At 38.9% G+C, this 14952-nt stretch overlaps 2 protein-coding genes across 3 annotated transcripts in view; one reads left to right on the top strand and one right to left on the bottom strand.

Moving 5' to 3' along the window:
• tet2 (tet methylcytosine dioxygenase 2) overlaps positions 1–4216 on the top strand; it is a 43252-nt gene extending 39036 nt beyond the window's left edge. The window contains exon 10 of one of the 2 annotated variants that reach the window (XM_080029623.1): positions 44–4216. In XM_080029623.1, coding sequence (XP_079885749.1) covers positions 44–1377 — 1334 coding nt within the window. In that variant the 3' untranslated portion in view covers positions 1378–4216. Of the gene's footprint in view, positions 1–31 lie in introns of both variants that reach the window. The other variant, XM_080029622.1, reaches the window with a different exon arrangement.
• A 437-nt stretch (positions 4217–4653) lies between these two features.
• On the bottom strand, positions 4654–12079 carry ppa2 (inorganic pyrophosphatase 2). The gene is made up of 12 exons (XM_080029371.1): positions 11847–12079; positions 11048–11112; positions 10909–10956; positions 10767–10820; positions 8251–8370; positions 7927–8013; positions 6732–6858; positions 5390–5517; positions 5200–5285; positions 5017–5086; positions 4868–4907; positions 4654–4759 (listed from the first exon to the last, which is right to left on the bottom strand). The coding sequence occupies exons 1-12, from the start codon at positions 12034–12036 to the stop codon at positions 4737–4739; spliced, it is 1038 nt and encodes a 345-aa protein (XP_079885497.1). The 5' UTR covers positions 12037–12079; the 3' UTR covers positions 4654–4736.
• Positions 12080–14952: the final 2873 nt, after the last annotated feature.

The following is a 14952-nucleotide window of genomic DNA, read 5'->3' as shown; positions in this document are numbered from 1 at the left end:
TGTAATTTTGTGAAATCCGTTTATTTTATAGGATTTATTCCAGGTGTTGTGGGAGCCACCCTACAGTCAGGTCAGCAAACACACCCCTTTGGGGCCCATCATCAGCAACTACAACAACAAAAGCACCAGAGCATTCTACCCCCTTATCCTGGCTCAACTAATGTAGCCAGCTATCCTAGGTTTCCCACCCACCATGGATCTTTTCAAAGCACTTCCAACCCCAGCAGTTTGTACCCCCCTCAGCCACCAACACCAGCCAGCCCTTACCCATCCCAACTCCATGTACCAAACTCTTACATGAATGGATCAAATCGTCCATTCCCAGGTTATCAGTGTAATGGAGGAATGCCCCTTGATAATTACCATCCGTACTATGCCTCAAATCCAAAGCATCTTGACATGTATCGCCAACAGCGGCCAGCGCTTTACTCAGAGCAGCAGTACGGTGTACATCAACGTTATGAGGTCAATTATCCGCCAAGGTATGGAGAGCCAGCTTTACAGGTCAATGGGTACAATGCTTGCAACATGAGGCCAGTTCATCCCTTGAGACCTTATGCCCCGTATGGAGGTGCAGACACCCAGTTCATAGACCCCCTCTCAAGATCACCAGCAGCCCACAGAGGTCTAGATTATACAGCTGCTGTGAGCAAAGGCAATCAGTTTGGAGCATACCCAAATCCATACCTTACCCGGAGTCCTCAAATCTTACCCCCAGGCCAAGATCCTTTCCATATGCAAATCAAGACAGAGATGGGCATGCATACCCCGCAAATGCTTTCTGCTCCGTTAAGTGGTGGGTGTTTGAATCATGAAACACAGTCCGGGTTAGGTCTGCCTAATGGTATTAAGCAGGAGCCTGGAACACCCCAGACACCCACAACCCCACAAAAGCCTGAAATGTGGTCAGACAATGAGCACAACTTCTTGGACCCTGATATTGGTGGTGTGGCAGTGGCACCAACTCATGGCTCTGTCCTTATTGAGTGTGCAAAACGGGAGCTCCATGCCACAACACCCGTTAAAAACCCAGACCGCAACCATCCAACACGCATTTCCTTGGTCTTCTACCAGCACAAAAATATGAATGAGGCCAAGCATGGTTTGGCACTGTGGGAGGCCAAGATGGCTGAGAAGGCGCGAGAGAAGGAGGAAGATGCAGAGAGGAATGGGGGTGAGGGGACACCTAGCAAGGGCAGCAAGAAGGGGGTGAAGCGTGAGCATCCAGAGTCATCAGAAACAGCCGGGCCACCTCCTTATAAACGTTTTATCCGGGCACTTATGGAGGGTTCCTCGTCATGCACAACAAACACCTATGTCAATACATCTCCATACGCCTTCACCAAGGTCACAGGGCCTTACAGTCAGTTTGTGTAGAAAACATTAATGAAAAAGAAAATTTCAGGTGCTTAATTTATGAAAAGGACCTCAAGCACCACCAGCCTCATCTTAACACTCCTTATCCGCAAGGTTAGCAACTGAGTTGTGCAGAAAAGGAAACCTGTGATCAGATGAGATATAAATCAACTTTCACGTCAGGTCTTTCACATCTTTAACAAACAAGCTTTACTGGTTGACTCTGCTATTAGGATGTATTTGTTTTTGTTTGGCAACTTTTGCAAGATACACACTGTAAACAATATCTGGTGCTTTCAGTCGTATATTACCTATTTTTAATGGACACAGTTTCATTTTTGGTGGCTTAATTTTCTTACAACATTTTGGAGGTTGTGGCATAAAACACTGACTCTGTAAAAGCAAACATATACGGTGCTAATGTATGTGCTTATTTCAATTTATTTTAATGATAATGTCTTCACACCATAATCAGAGCACTCTGCGAGTGGCACTCATATGACAACAGGAATCTAAAACGATTACCCACTGTCAAATGTTCAGCATCATAATGGTTTTTGGCAAGTCAGTTTTTCTTAGAGCACTTTTGATAATTAAAGTTTAATGTTTTGGTAATACCTTTAAAACGTAAATCTGGTTATACTATATTGCTTCCTTTTGAGTAATTAATTTCCAAGCGTCACTAAAATGTACTTGAGGAATTAATTACAGAGGGTTATACTAGCAATGCATGAAAAAGCTTCAAGTTCATCATGCAGAAATACTTTTTTAAACAAATTTTGTTGGTGCTTCTTTCACTTTCGTATGTCATTTATACTGTAAATTGAGCCTTTCTTATGGTGCATTTTTAACATTGAGGAAAACGTTGTTATTTTAGTTTTTTTTCCAGGTTTACTTTGTTGTCAACAACTGTGTTTAATGTTCCTTACCTTAGGTTCATTGAACAAACCTGGACTGTGAATATAACATGTAGATTTATGTCTGTGGTGCTTAGTAAATGTGCTTTTATACACTGAGGAACACAAAACAGGGTAAGCTCAGCGTCAGTTTTAAAAGGGCAGCTGGCTTGCTGTGAGGTCTATAATTATTGCAAACTAACTGTAAGATAAACAGGTGACTATTGTACAGTAAGTTAATTTCTGTTTTTGGAATTACTGTTATAGATTTTGTTTTGTAAAGAATGCTAACAGCCTATTGCATTGCATTTATTTGAGTTTCAACTGATTTTATATCATGAGGTGCTATTCAACCTAAAAGAAACAATGTGAGAATCTTTAGGCAGTGAGAAGGCTTTTAAATAATGTACAGTACAAACCCTTCATATACCTCAGAACTAGTTTGGCAATATGATGAACATATTTTTCTTTGTTCCTTTGTATATTACTTTCAAAATGTTAATCACAGTTAAAATTCAGGCCACCAAAAGGCAAAAAAGTTAATTTCTTACCAATGTGGTAGAAAGTATTTCTTGAATTTTAATCTTTGATGTTACTTTAAGATCAGGGACATTTTCAATGTCAGTTTCATTTTTCTGTACATCTCCATCACTTGTTTTCATCTTGTGTTTTTATCATTCAGGTAACTGCCAATGCATCCTAAATCTGATTCTTGTTTTCTATACTTCAAAAACAGACACAAATTATTTTGTGAGGAAAAATACACTTGCAATGTTTTACTTTAATATTTTAGCTAGTGAGATGGTGGTAATCTGTTAAAAGTAATTTGAACATATATGCACTGAGCTGAGTAAAGGGAAAGCATGATATTGACTAAATGAAAAGCAATGTATTTGCATTTGGCAAGACCAGGGCAGTGATGAACTTAGATGCACATCATTGTGCCCGTGTATAATTACATTTATTTATAACCACTAAGCAATTGTGTAATTTCTCTTCCCTATGTATTTGATTTAATTAATGCGATATATAATGAATTACTGTCAAGTTATAGTAACAACTTACCCCACTCTTCAACATATTACTTTTCTGAAAGCACTTCATTTATTTTTCAGAAAGATATGTAATAAAGAATTAGAAAACATTTTATTTAAAGAGATTGTAAATGTGTTGAAAATACAAATAAATTATGTCACATTGTACATACCAAGAACCTGTATTGTAGAAATACAACTCATTCTTAATGTTGATGTAGGTTCTTCTTGTCCTGTCAAATTGACCCACAGCTTCTCAAACAGCAATCCTTATCATATCTTTAAAAACCTTCTGGCTCTTTCAGGTAAAAGATTGATAATGGTTAGATTATCCAGGAAGTCTTTGTAAATGTATGCTCACTGTCACAGCAATGTTTACAGTTGGTATATACTAGTATCCTGTTCACTCAGACATAAGAAGTTTTAGTTTTTTTAAACTGTTTCAGTTTTGTAAAATAAATCTACATAAAATGTTGAATTTTGTTGTACAGGACCCAGCTACAGTAGCAGGTTGTGGTTGAGAAAGCCGAGGTGTCTAATATATAGCGGGTTAAAAGCATAGCCATACTTGAAGATGCTTCAGAGTGTTTCTGAGTGAGTCAACAATACTTGAATGACTTTTTGGGCTTAACTAGTGCACTATACGTGCTCAGCTCAAAGGTTAAGCTAGCAGTTGATACAAACTTGGTCTTTTACATTTAGACACTAAAAAAGGTATGAAAAAAAGTGCAACCATTTGCCTGTCATTTTATTTTTTAAGGTTTCCCTTGTTCTCCTGAAGTTTGGTATGCTACAAAAAATGGAATTAAGGATGGGTATTAATACTGTAAAAATTGTAATGTACTCAATGCAGTTTATTTGAAAGCTGTTTATTATATCATTCCTGATATTGCTGAGATGTGGGTGTTTTTTTAATAAAATGTATATTTATTTAAAGCAATCTGATGTGTTTCTCCAAGTTAATACTACTATCTGATTTATGTGCATTATTGTCCACATGCTGAAGCTTGAAAGGTTGAAACTGGAAAGAGATCATGCTTACACCTTAATTTTTTTTTACCCAACCAAGAAGATGATAGCATTACCTTCGATCACAAAATATATTACAAAATTATAATTTTGTTACCTCTAATAATTATTTTAGGTGACGAAATAAAATTTTTGACCAGATTGCTTTATTATTTAGGCAATCTGGTCATGACACGCATTAATGCATCTCACTTCTTTGCTCAACATTTAAAAAGTACAGATCTTTACTTCCTCATATCTTTAGGTATTAACATTTCTTTTTTTCAACAAATTATTGGATGGTACACATAGATGGAACTTTATTAAGTTTAAAAGGAGTCCAAATGTAAATACAGCTGATAACAAAAGATGCAGCTGTTTCATAAAGTGTAAAGAAGTTTTATTGGTTTCCAGTCTTTATGTTATTTTGTCTGAATAGGCTTCAGACAAAATGCCAATTGTTCACTGTGCAAGAAAAGATTTAGAATAACATTAAAATATAAGTGTTGAAACATATTACCATTACATATTTAAAAACTTGCATTTAGTGCAGGTATGTCATTATTTACTTACCATCTGAAGACACAGTATTTGCGATGCCTAATGCAGGAGCCTGAGATATCAAACATTATACAGTTACCAAACCTAACAACAATACAGTTTTAAAAGCTGTTACCATGTTTACTGTCACCATTGTGAAACAACAGCATGGTAGTTCTCACCGATTTGACAACAGCTCTGGCCTCATCAGCACTGCAATTGAAAGGGCTCTCGGAGCAGGAGATATTTTTGCTGAAAAAAGTAAAAGCAAGCAATGTTCATTACACTTACGGTAAATAGCCAATTATAGTGCATGTAAATTGCACACATACACAATGTGGTCGTTTTAACCTCTGCCAGCTTACCATTCAATGCCTCCACTATTTGTATTCCTCTGCACTAGTGCCCTCCAGTGCTCGTGAGTGGACTTAATGATCTCATTTGCAAAGTCCTATACAAAGCACAACAAACTTCAAACGACAATGGACTGCACCACTTGTACACAAGTTGTTGTATCTTTATGTACTATATTCAGTGTTACAAAGGTTTGAGTACCTTGTCTTTGAATTCTCCATTGAATCCAAATTGGTTCTCAGGCTTTCCATCTGGCACCTTATATTTCCTAAACCAGTCAACAGTGGCCTCTAGATGACCAGGCCGGCTCCTGCGGACATCATCTATGCCTGGGGAAAACACGAACACATTCAACGGAATGAAGACAGTTGACCAATATGTCCCTCATTTGTTTTTGTATACATTTGATATAAAATGCAAATTTCCAGGTTCAAACTTTCGGTTGTGTCCTAAAACATTCTCATACTGCCCATTTCTTGATCACAAATTGCATACTTTTTTTCCACCTCTGGCTGAAACACTCCCGTTTTTAGCGCCTGTCTCTTTAAGGCCACCCTTTTGCTGGCTTGGGACATAACAGGCCAGCAGGAATCTGAACAGCTTGCTCAATCACATATTTTCTGACCTAGACATCCCAAAGAAACTGAATGGGCCATCTTATTTCTGAGGTTGGTTACCTTTAAGAGTTAGAAAATTGTGCAGAAAACATTGAGGTTAAAAATAAATAAACACGTAATTGATTTAAAATGGATAATAAAAAGTAGCAAAATTATGATAAAAAAATCTAGGCTTAAAATATTCAGAATTGTTTTCGCAAATGCTGTATGAGGTTGAAACAAATGCATTCAACATTGTTTGTAGGGCCTTAAGGACAAGTTGAGAAAAGAGAATGTAAACAAATCCATGTTGACAATATAAAAATCACAAGGTATAACATTTTGTATAAAAAAACGACAGAGCTAGTTTGAAGTTATTATCCCAGTCACCTGTTCACGAGTATTTCTGGGTAGGATCTGCAAATATTTCTTTTAATTTTCAATCACCTCAATCTGAACTGGTAAGCACAGGTATATAATATAGTATGTGCTTATAGTATGTGATCAGGTGCAGAACTAACAAGTACTGGAGATTGGTTAGGCATGTAAGAGCCCGGATTGTAACAACGACCCGAAATGTAATAAAAATAAAATGTATTTAGTCCATTAGGAGAAATCCATTTTGTAATTACAAAATAAGTTATTACATTATGGACAAATTCTGTTTGGGCTCAGTCTTTTTGTAATCGACCAGTAATTACATTTTAGGTCTTATTAAAAAAAAATGTTATATCACATTTCGGGTTATTGTTACATTTTGGGCTCTTACCAGGCAGCTGATCTTAATAAGGTTCTGCATTACTTCAATTGACACTTACGTCTTAAAATATTACATTTGTACTTTATTGTTTTGCACATGATAAACAAAAAAAAACTAATAGAGAAAGGATCAGTATGAGGCAGTTGGAAGGTGGGGACTGTTGCTGTGATCAACAGAAAATACCCACAATTGAGGTTTTTGGCATCTGGGTCCTGTGCATTGATAGCAATGACCTTCCAGTCCATCTCTCCCTCATCAATCATGGCCAAGATGCCAAGCACTTTCACCTTGATCACCTGACCTGGAAAGCACACCTGAAGAACAGACCAACAAACCAAAAATAAAACTGTCAAATCAATCAAAAAACATCCTTCAAAGAAATAGTTCAAAGTTTTAAATTTTTTGCGATTAGCCTCTCTTACTGGCTTAATATAAGACAAAAACCTTCCCTTAAACTGTATATGGATGTTTCTTGAAGTTAGGGACATAGGTCGCTAACCTATAGCTAAGAGGAGCAATAGCGTGACTCTGCTGGCAGCAAGAAGATATACTTTACAAACTCACTAAACTCTCCTGTGTGCTTGTTGGGACTCTATTTACTGGCACGTTGTGTCATTTTAGAATCAAATACATACAGGCAGAGAGAGAGTTGACGCGACCCCGACTGCTAACATGTAGGCAGGAAACGGCACAATGCGCAAGCGCAAACTACCGCAGATGGGCTTCTCAGTATGTTAACAAGACTTTGGTTAGTATATGGAGCAGAAGAGAGATTCCAGCGAAGATCCAGAACAACATGTTTTAGAGACAGGTGAACAATCTGGGGACGAGGGGAGAGTCACAAGCGGTGTCGGTGTGGGGCTTGTCATCCTACGCCGACAGAAAACGAGTGCCTTTGCTGCACTGAGTGGGACCTGGAACTGCCATCGATGGAAAGGTTGACTTATCAGGCGAAGAGGAAAGACTGTACAACTAGAGATTGTGTCACAACGAGTGACGGTTTTCCAGCTGTAGGCTAGTCACTCCACTTTTTCAAGTGCAGCAGCCTCAGCCTGTCTCCTCACCCGCCCCACTTCCAAAACACGTAGTTACACCTCAGTGTATTCTGGTTCAAATACATATGGTTTTGGATCTTCACAGCAATCTCTTCTGCTTCTGAGGTAAATAAATGAGTCACAACAAGCACAGTTTAGTGATTAGTTTAACTTATTGCTGCTAGCAGAGGCACGGTATTGCTCCCCTTAACTACCAACACTGGAGCTAAGCTAACGCGGATAAGCGAACTATGCCCCTCACTTTACAAAAAATGCACACACCGTTAAAGGGAAGGTTTTTGAAAACTTTAATAATATAATTTATATCTATACGTCTCTGAGTCTCACCTGGGTGCCAATCTCACAAACGTCAATGGGATCATTATCGCCACAACACTTTGTCTCTTTGTCTCTGTGGTCTGGATCCTCCCATGTCTTTTCAGAGGAACAGTTCAATTACAAGTGAAAAATTAAAACATTTCAGTATAAATGCATACTAAATAAATACATATGGCAATATATATGGTTATTTGTCAGTATTCGTCAAGGATCAAAATCAATATAGCATTAGGATGATTGACAGCATAAAATATTTAAAAATAAATAAATAATAATCTTAATGGTGTTAAGTCTGATTCAAACTAGGATCTTCATACAGTGCCGTTTCCTCACCTGTGGGAGAGCCCCATAATTCCATATGTAACCTTTATGGGGAAATATGTTGGCAACATACCGAAGCTTTCCTTTCTTTACATCCTGTTTGATCGGGTTCAGCGGTTCCTTTGTTGCAATCTGGAAATTGAAGTAAGTATGCAGACGTATGTAGGTGTATGTATTTGAGTGTGTGCATAGTTTGGCTAGAGTTAAAGCATACAAGATTTAATTTATCTCGTGTCAACAACAGCCCTCAAAGCATTCGCTTCTGGCTACTTCTTCACTAGTTATATAGTCTGGCTTGACCACTTCCGCCAGCGTCTATTAAGCGCTGGCGTCGGCAAACAATGCTACGCCTCCATTGGCTGCTTCCCGGGGTTAGCCCCGCCGTAGATGATTGTGATTGGTTTAAAGAAATAAAAACAGGCCAGCCCAGTTTCCCCCCGAATAGACGGCTCTAAAAGGAGTGCTTCCAGACCATACTACTTGCTGTAGTTTGGTCTGGCTTTGCGAGACTACTAGTTATACAATAACAATAGCTTCAGGCTATTGCTATGCTGCTAGTCTGGCATGACCACTTCCGCCAGCGTCTATTCGCTTGCTGCGGCAAGCTACGCAGCCCTGACGCAGCCCCCTCTTTTTCCGGTTGCTGGCTTTCCCCTATTGTGATCCCCCTCAAATTCGGAAACAATTCGCTCACAGTCAACCCGTGTGCTTATGTGCAGCGCTCTCTCTCACACACACACACACAGGGTGTGAGAAGTCACATTACTGTAGACAGAAATAAAGTGTGGCGATACTTCGGGATAATAATATTGGCGGCGGCGGTCCGGGACGCAGCCTAGCCTAGCTGTCCAACTTCATTGTACAACTACCCCCGGGCAGAAATACCCTCATAAACTCTGGAAAATGAAGCGTGGGGGTTTGAATTGAGCACCGGACCTTATAACCAGCTAGATTAAGATCCGCCGTTCCCTTTCTTTGGTGAATTAGGGACTAAGCAGCGGTGTTTTAGCGACGGGGAAAGATTCCAACGGCTTCCACTATCACCTAGCAACTCTTACGGCTACTTGCTGCAGTTGTTGTAGCGCTCACAACGTCAAAACCCTGTTCTGCCTGTAAACAGACGGACTACGGCTCTGACTACAGCGATAGGAGGAGGTGGTGACATAAGTTCTCGAATGCTAAAAATTCTACTGGACCGCCGTAGCCGTCCTCTCAACCGCCGATGATAATGTTACCAGAGATAACACTACGTGGCTAGTTAACTCCGGTTAAGTTATCCCGTGAGCTCCTCGGGGGCTAAAGTGTATGGTGTCTTGACATGCTGGTTAGAAAGCAACACACTATGTATATTCCTTTTGTCTTTAATAGTTTTTGTGTGGCGTTTGCGGGTTTAGCCATTTCTCTGACAGTCTCTTGACGTGAAGACGTTCCATCAAAATAAGTCCCCCCCCGGCACTATTTTGCACATGGACCTATAAAGAAATGGACAGCGGACTGAAAACCGTTGGAACGTTGAAGCCATTCATTCCTATGAAAGCTGCTCATTGGCGCAGGGCGACCATACAGGAAGTATTCCTGGCTTCGGCTTCCGCGTTACACGGTGCCAACACGCCCCTAAAGCGTGACGCGCAGTGTACGTTTCACTGACGTTCTTGGATGAAGAAAGCAGTGTAACCGAGTGTAACCCATGCCTCCTCCTCCCGCGAAAACAAACTGAAAGACGTTGAAAGCCGTTGGGCTAATAAAACGCTTGAGGTGGCGTTTTTAAATGAGAAAACTTCAGTTTTATTAGTACATGGTCTAAAGATAAGTATGAGCCTATGATTGATATCCAGAAACAATTTGCGGAGACACAATCTTGTTCGCCGCTTGTATTGTGTGGACGGGGAAATCTGCCTCTGGGCTCCATGGAAAATAAGCTCCCATTCACAGCATGCAGTACCAATGGGTTGGCCACTAGTCCATGCTGGCTGCTCAGAGAAGGCAGCATCCTGGGGGCCTGATTTTGAAGGACACCGCTGCTGCTTCCCGGGGTTAGCCCCGCCCTAGATGATTGTGATTGGTTTAAACAAATACAAACAGGCTAGCCCAGTTTCCCCACCCAAATAGACGGCTCTAAACAGAGTGCTTCCAGACCATACTACTTGCTGTAGTTTGGTCTGGCTTCGCGAGACTACTATGCTGCTAACTCTTTGAAGGCTTGACATTGAGACATTTTAGTAAATAATTGTATTTCTTGGGAGAAACACACAGTTGAGCATTGTCAGTTACAAGTGGTATCCTCTATTTAAGGGCTCCTCAAATAATAAACTACAAGGCTACTTGCTACTGCTACGCTAAATCATTTGGAATAAGTATATTGGATTGTTATTTGATCAAAGTTGACATACTTGTTCAAGCACAGCTGCAGGGTAAATAAAACATTTCAATCTCAGCCTTTACTAAAGCAGTAGCTGGATTAGTAGAAATGTAATAATTTGATTAACTACTTAAAAAAAGGGGGGGTTCTACATCTATAGTCTACTTGCCTCCATTTTAGCATTTGTCCATCGAGGTACCTCCACGACCATGTTGTAGAGCACCTGAAAGTAAAAAAAGAAAACCGAATACAGAATATGCTGTGGAGAATGTTTTCAGAGGGTAAAACTCTAATGAAATATTGCTCAGTACCTCGCTCTCATTCATCTTCTTGGGTTTTTTAGCTGGCACATCATTGTCCTGTTAAAAGACACATATAATGTAAATTGCTGCTTTCAACAATATATTTAGTACTTACAGCTAAACATACAGTATTCTATCAATGGGGTACCTGTTCTGTCTCTGCTATGAGAGGAATGTCGTGGAATGGTGAAATGTATTTATCTTCCTTTGTTTCTGAAAAACAAAACAAATAAAACTTTAAATGAAACCTGCAATGGCCTACACATGTACAGATGTGTTACTATGAAATCCTGGACAAGTGTCTTTTGTAAAATGGTTTAGCTGCATGCAGAAATGGCTCAATTTCAGATCAGTTCAGTTTCTAATGTATTAGCTTTGTCAGTCTTTTAGAGGATTTTGAAAAAAATGGTCAAGCAAAAGTGTAAATAGCTAACACCATGATGATAACAAATCATGTGTATCTTGGTTGCACATTTTGAAAGGAGAAATAATATTTTACTGCAAACTATACAACTGTCTTTAACACTTCAATATGATACGCAACAGCGATGCATCACACTTTATTGAATATGATGTGTGGTTGCTGATAAAGAAATACCAAGTTTTCCCTTTCAAATTGGGTGTACGTCCATATGCCAGTGTACAACGGCTACAACCACGTGAGGATATACCATGGACCTATTATAAGAGGGATATAGCCTACATTGACATATCTTCCTTACTTACTGCTTAGTATCTATTTCAAGATTTCAACCATAAACTGGTGGTGGGTTAGGGTACCTAACCCTGGTGACAAGAAACACACTGCACATGCAACTCAAAGGTCAAACGTTTACCTAGACCTGACGGTTGAGCAGTGGTTACTTGTCAACCCTGGACCCCCCTAAAACCTAAAACCCTGCACTGTTTATTCAATGGGAAACACATGGTGGCCATGGTTAGCTTACTAAAATAAATCCGGTAGTCAGAAGAGTTGGGCTGTCCTCTCTCCTCCGTTTGGTAGTGCATCGTTTTTCTCAGGTAATACAGATGAGGCAACGCTGCTGCTTGTGTTACCAGTTTGTTTCGACAAGCGGAAAATGAGCCAAAAACTGTCGCCAGGCAGCTGAGCGAAGAGCGCATCAGAAGCGGTCTCATTATAGACACTTCTCCTTGCTGTTCCGGTTCCCGTCTACGTCGTCCTCCTCCACCAAATCCAGAATCCAGGACGTGAAACATGGGTGAAGCATGGCCGCCAAAGTGAAGGCTTCCGCTCCGGGTTTTTCCAAAATAAAATAATTCACTGTAGCACAAAAAAAGTGGTCCGAGGCTGAAACGATTTTTTACAGAAATGACAAAAAAGACCCTATGAAAGAGAATTATATCAAATTTTACTTAATTTCAGGCAAATTTGGTCTATAAGAGAATAATAAAATCAACAAAAACAAGACAAAAAGGTTATAGCCATAGGCCTAGGCCCTACTACGCATTAGTCCATGATATCAAAGCAAAGGGTTTACATAAAGACATTTGTTTCAATGTTTTCAAAAGTAAAAAGTGTTTTTAAAAAGTTTTGAGGGGTCAGTAAGGCCATTACAATGACAATTTTTTCCTCTCAAAATGTATTCAAAACATAGCCCCTTGACGGAAGATCAGGGTCACCAAAAGATAGGCCTACATGGCATATTATAGGCTATTTGTATTCATAATCTGTATTGTGTTCCTACACCTGAACAGGCTTGATGAAATTAGGTTTGGGCCTGTTAGTTAGCCTACTACTGCACTTTTATTTTGATAATAAAATATTCGTAACCGGTAGTTAATTTATTTTCATGTAAACTTCACAATTCCTCCATCGCATGGCTTCTCGTCGTACTTTAGTTGCTTTGTTGAGCTTTACTGCCACCTATCCAAACCAAACTGAACCAAAACAGAAAAAAGCGAACATAAGCAGTTTGTTTGATAGGTCCACTGTTCTCTAAGCAAACTTCTTGACCAAGGAATCGGAAAGTCCTATTTAACTAAAGGCAGACATTAATAGCCTCATGGAGGGCTCTTTTTTATTTTATTTTCTTTTTTGTCTTTTTAAAGCTAGGCTATATATATATTAAAGAGATGAACTTTTAAATGTCTAATATTTGTCTATTACTAGTTACTAACAATACAGCTGTACAGAAATCTGTAGATCTTTTTGTCATTAAAAGTGGGGTAGGTGATTCTGGAACATGTTTACAAAAAACTCTTAAAATCTTCTGTCAAATCAGTGAATATCTTCTAAAAATCTGCTTCCTGTCCGTGCTGTGAGTTTGCTGATTTTTTTTATTGATTTTTTTAAATTAGATTTTTATGGCATTTTCAATGCTCCATTTAAAGTGCAGAGAGACAGAGGTGAAATGGGTTAGACAGGGGAATGGCATGTAGAGAACTGAACACCTATGGAATTCAAACCTGCTCTGCTGGACGGACGCTCTAAACACTACACCACAAGCGCCCCCACCATCTTTTTTTAACCGGAAGGTGTTGGAGTGCGTGGTGGTAATCTTCACAATAGTCTACATCACAAGATCAAAGTCCATGTGTATCCATTGTACCATCGGCAAACACCCAACCTGGCCCCTCGATGTGTCCCTTTTAGGTTGGTCTCTGTTCAAACAATACATATCAGTTATCATAAAAAGCTGGTTTATTAATAGTTCAAAGTACATGGGCCTTTGATACTGTAGCCAAAGGGCTTTAATTATGCAGTTCACACAGTCCTGCATGTGTCTTTCATCTAACAGAACAGTTTTGACCACGTATCACTAATTGAAAATGTTTGCTATACACCTGTACATTGGATGGTACTGTAGGTCAAGGTCAAAGTTGATTTGACTTGGTGTGTCGATGGTTGAAGATGAATTGGGCTTTTGTAGAAAAAAATGCCATAAGTGAGATTGTGGAAGGTTCAGAGAGGGCTGTCCAATTTTTCAATTCGAACCCTTGTAGGCTCACGCCTCACAATATGGAAAAATCAGGATCAGTCAAACTACAGTCTATGTGGCAGTAAAAGACAGTTTCAGGCATAATTGTGTTTTTATTTCCTTATTCGCTCACCCAACTGGCACCTGCTGCTACTTTCCCAGGCTGCTGCTGAAAAGATAAGGATAACTTTTTTATTTTATTTTTTTCATGAAATTGACTTTGAAAATGATAATATTATTTTTGGGTGACTGATCAAGTTCATAGTGCACTATATAGTTAGTCAACTGAAGTGAAACCATAGATTGGAAAAAATAGGTGAAACTGGAAAAAATGTATCCATTGATTGATGTGTTGATCAATAGAATATCCATTGGGAATTATTTTGATACTTGAATATTGATGTAGTCAGTTCAAGCAAAAGTGTCAACCATTCCCTGGTTACAGCTTCTCCAAAATGAGTCCTTGCTGCTCCTTTTTTGTGTGGATATTATATCTTACTAATTTCTGACATTTTAAAGACAAAATAATGAATTGAGTAAAAAAAAATTGTTATGCTATTTTCAGTTTTTTCTTTTACGTGTTCGAAATACATTTCAATCAAATCAAATCAATTAAAATAATTGTTGATTGGAGCCCTATTTTTTGTGTAGGTGTAAGCTAAATGACTATATTAAATTAATTAATTTGAAAGAGTACACTTCCCTCTTTGAGTAGGTCATGATGTCATATAGGCCCCCTTAGGTCAAAACAATTACTACACATAGTAGATAACATTGTTTACTCACTTGCATGTGATTGTTCAGTAGGGCTCACTTGTCCACTTGATTACCTAATACTGCCTTCACTGACATTGAGAATGAATGAATGTTTAATGGAATATTTTTTGAGTTTTTCTTAAATATATACATGATCAGAATGATGTAATGTGAGATGCCAATAATATACAGTCTAATGTAGATGACAATAAGTTTGGAGTCACGTGTGTGTCTAGTCTAAACAGGTGTGCTATGAGCACACTGCACAGTGATGTGATAACACAATGGCAGCCCTCATTACCTGTGGTTCAATGGGAAGGAAATGCATCCAGTCATTGTTCTGGTAAGGTGTGCAGTA

Source organism: Ammodytes marinus, assembly GCF_949987685.1.
Source record: "Ammodytes marinus genome assembly, chromosome: 6".
In the NCBI taxonomy this organism is placed as follows: Eukaryota; Metazoa; Chordata; class Actinopteri; order Uranoscopiformes; family Ammodytidae; genus Ammodytes; species Ammodytes marinus.
Note: the sequence above shows the minus strand (reverse complement) of the source record. Positions and strands in the feature narration are given on the sequence as shown.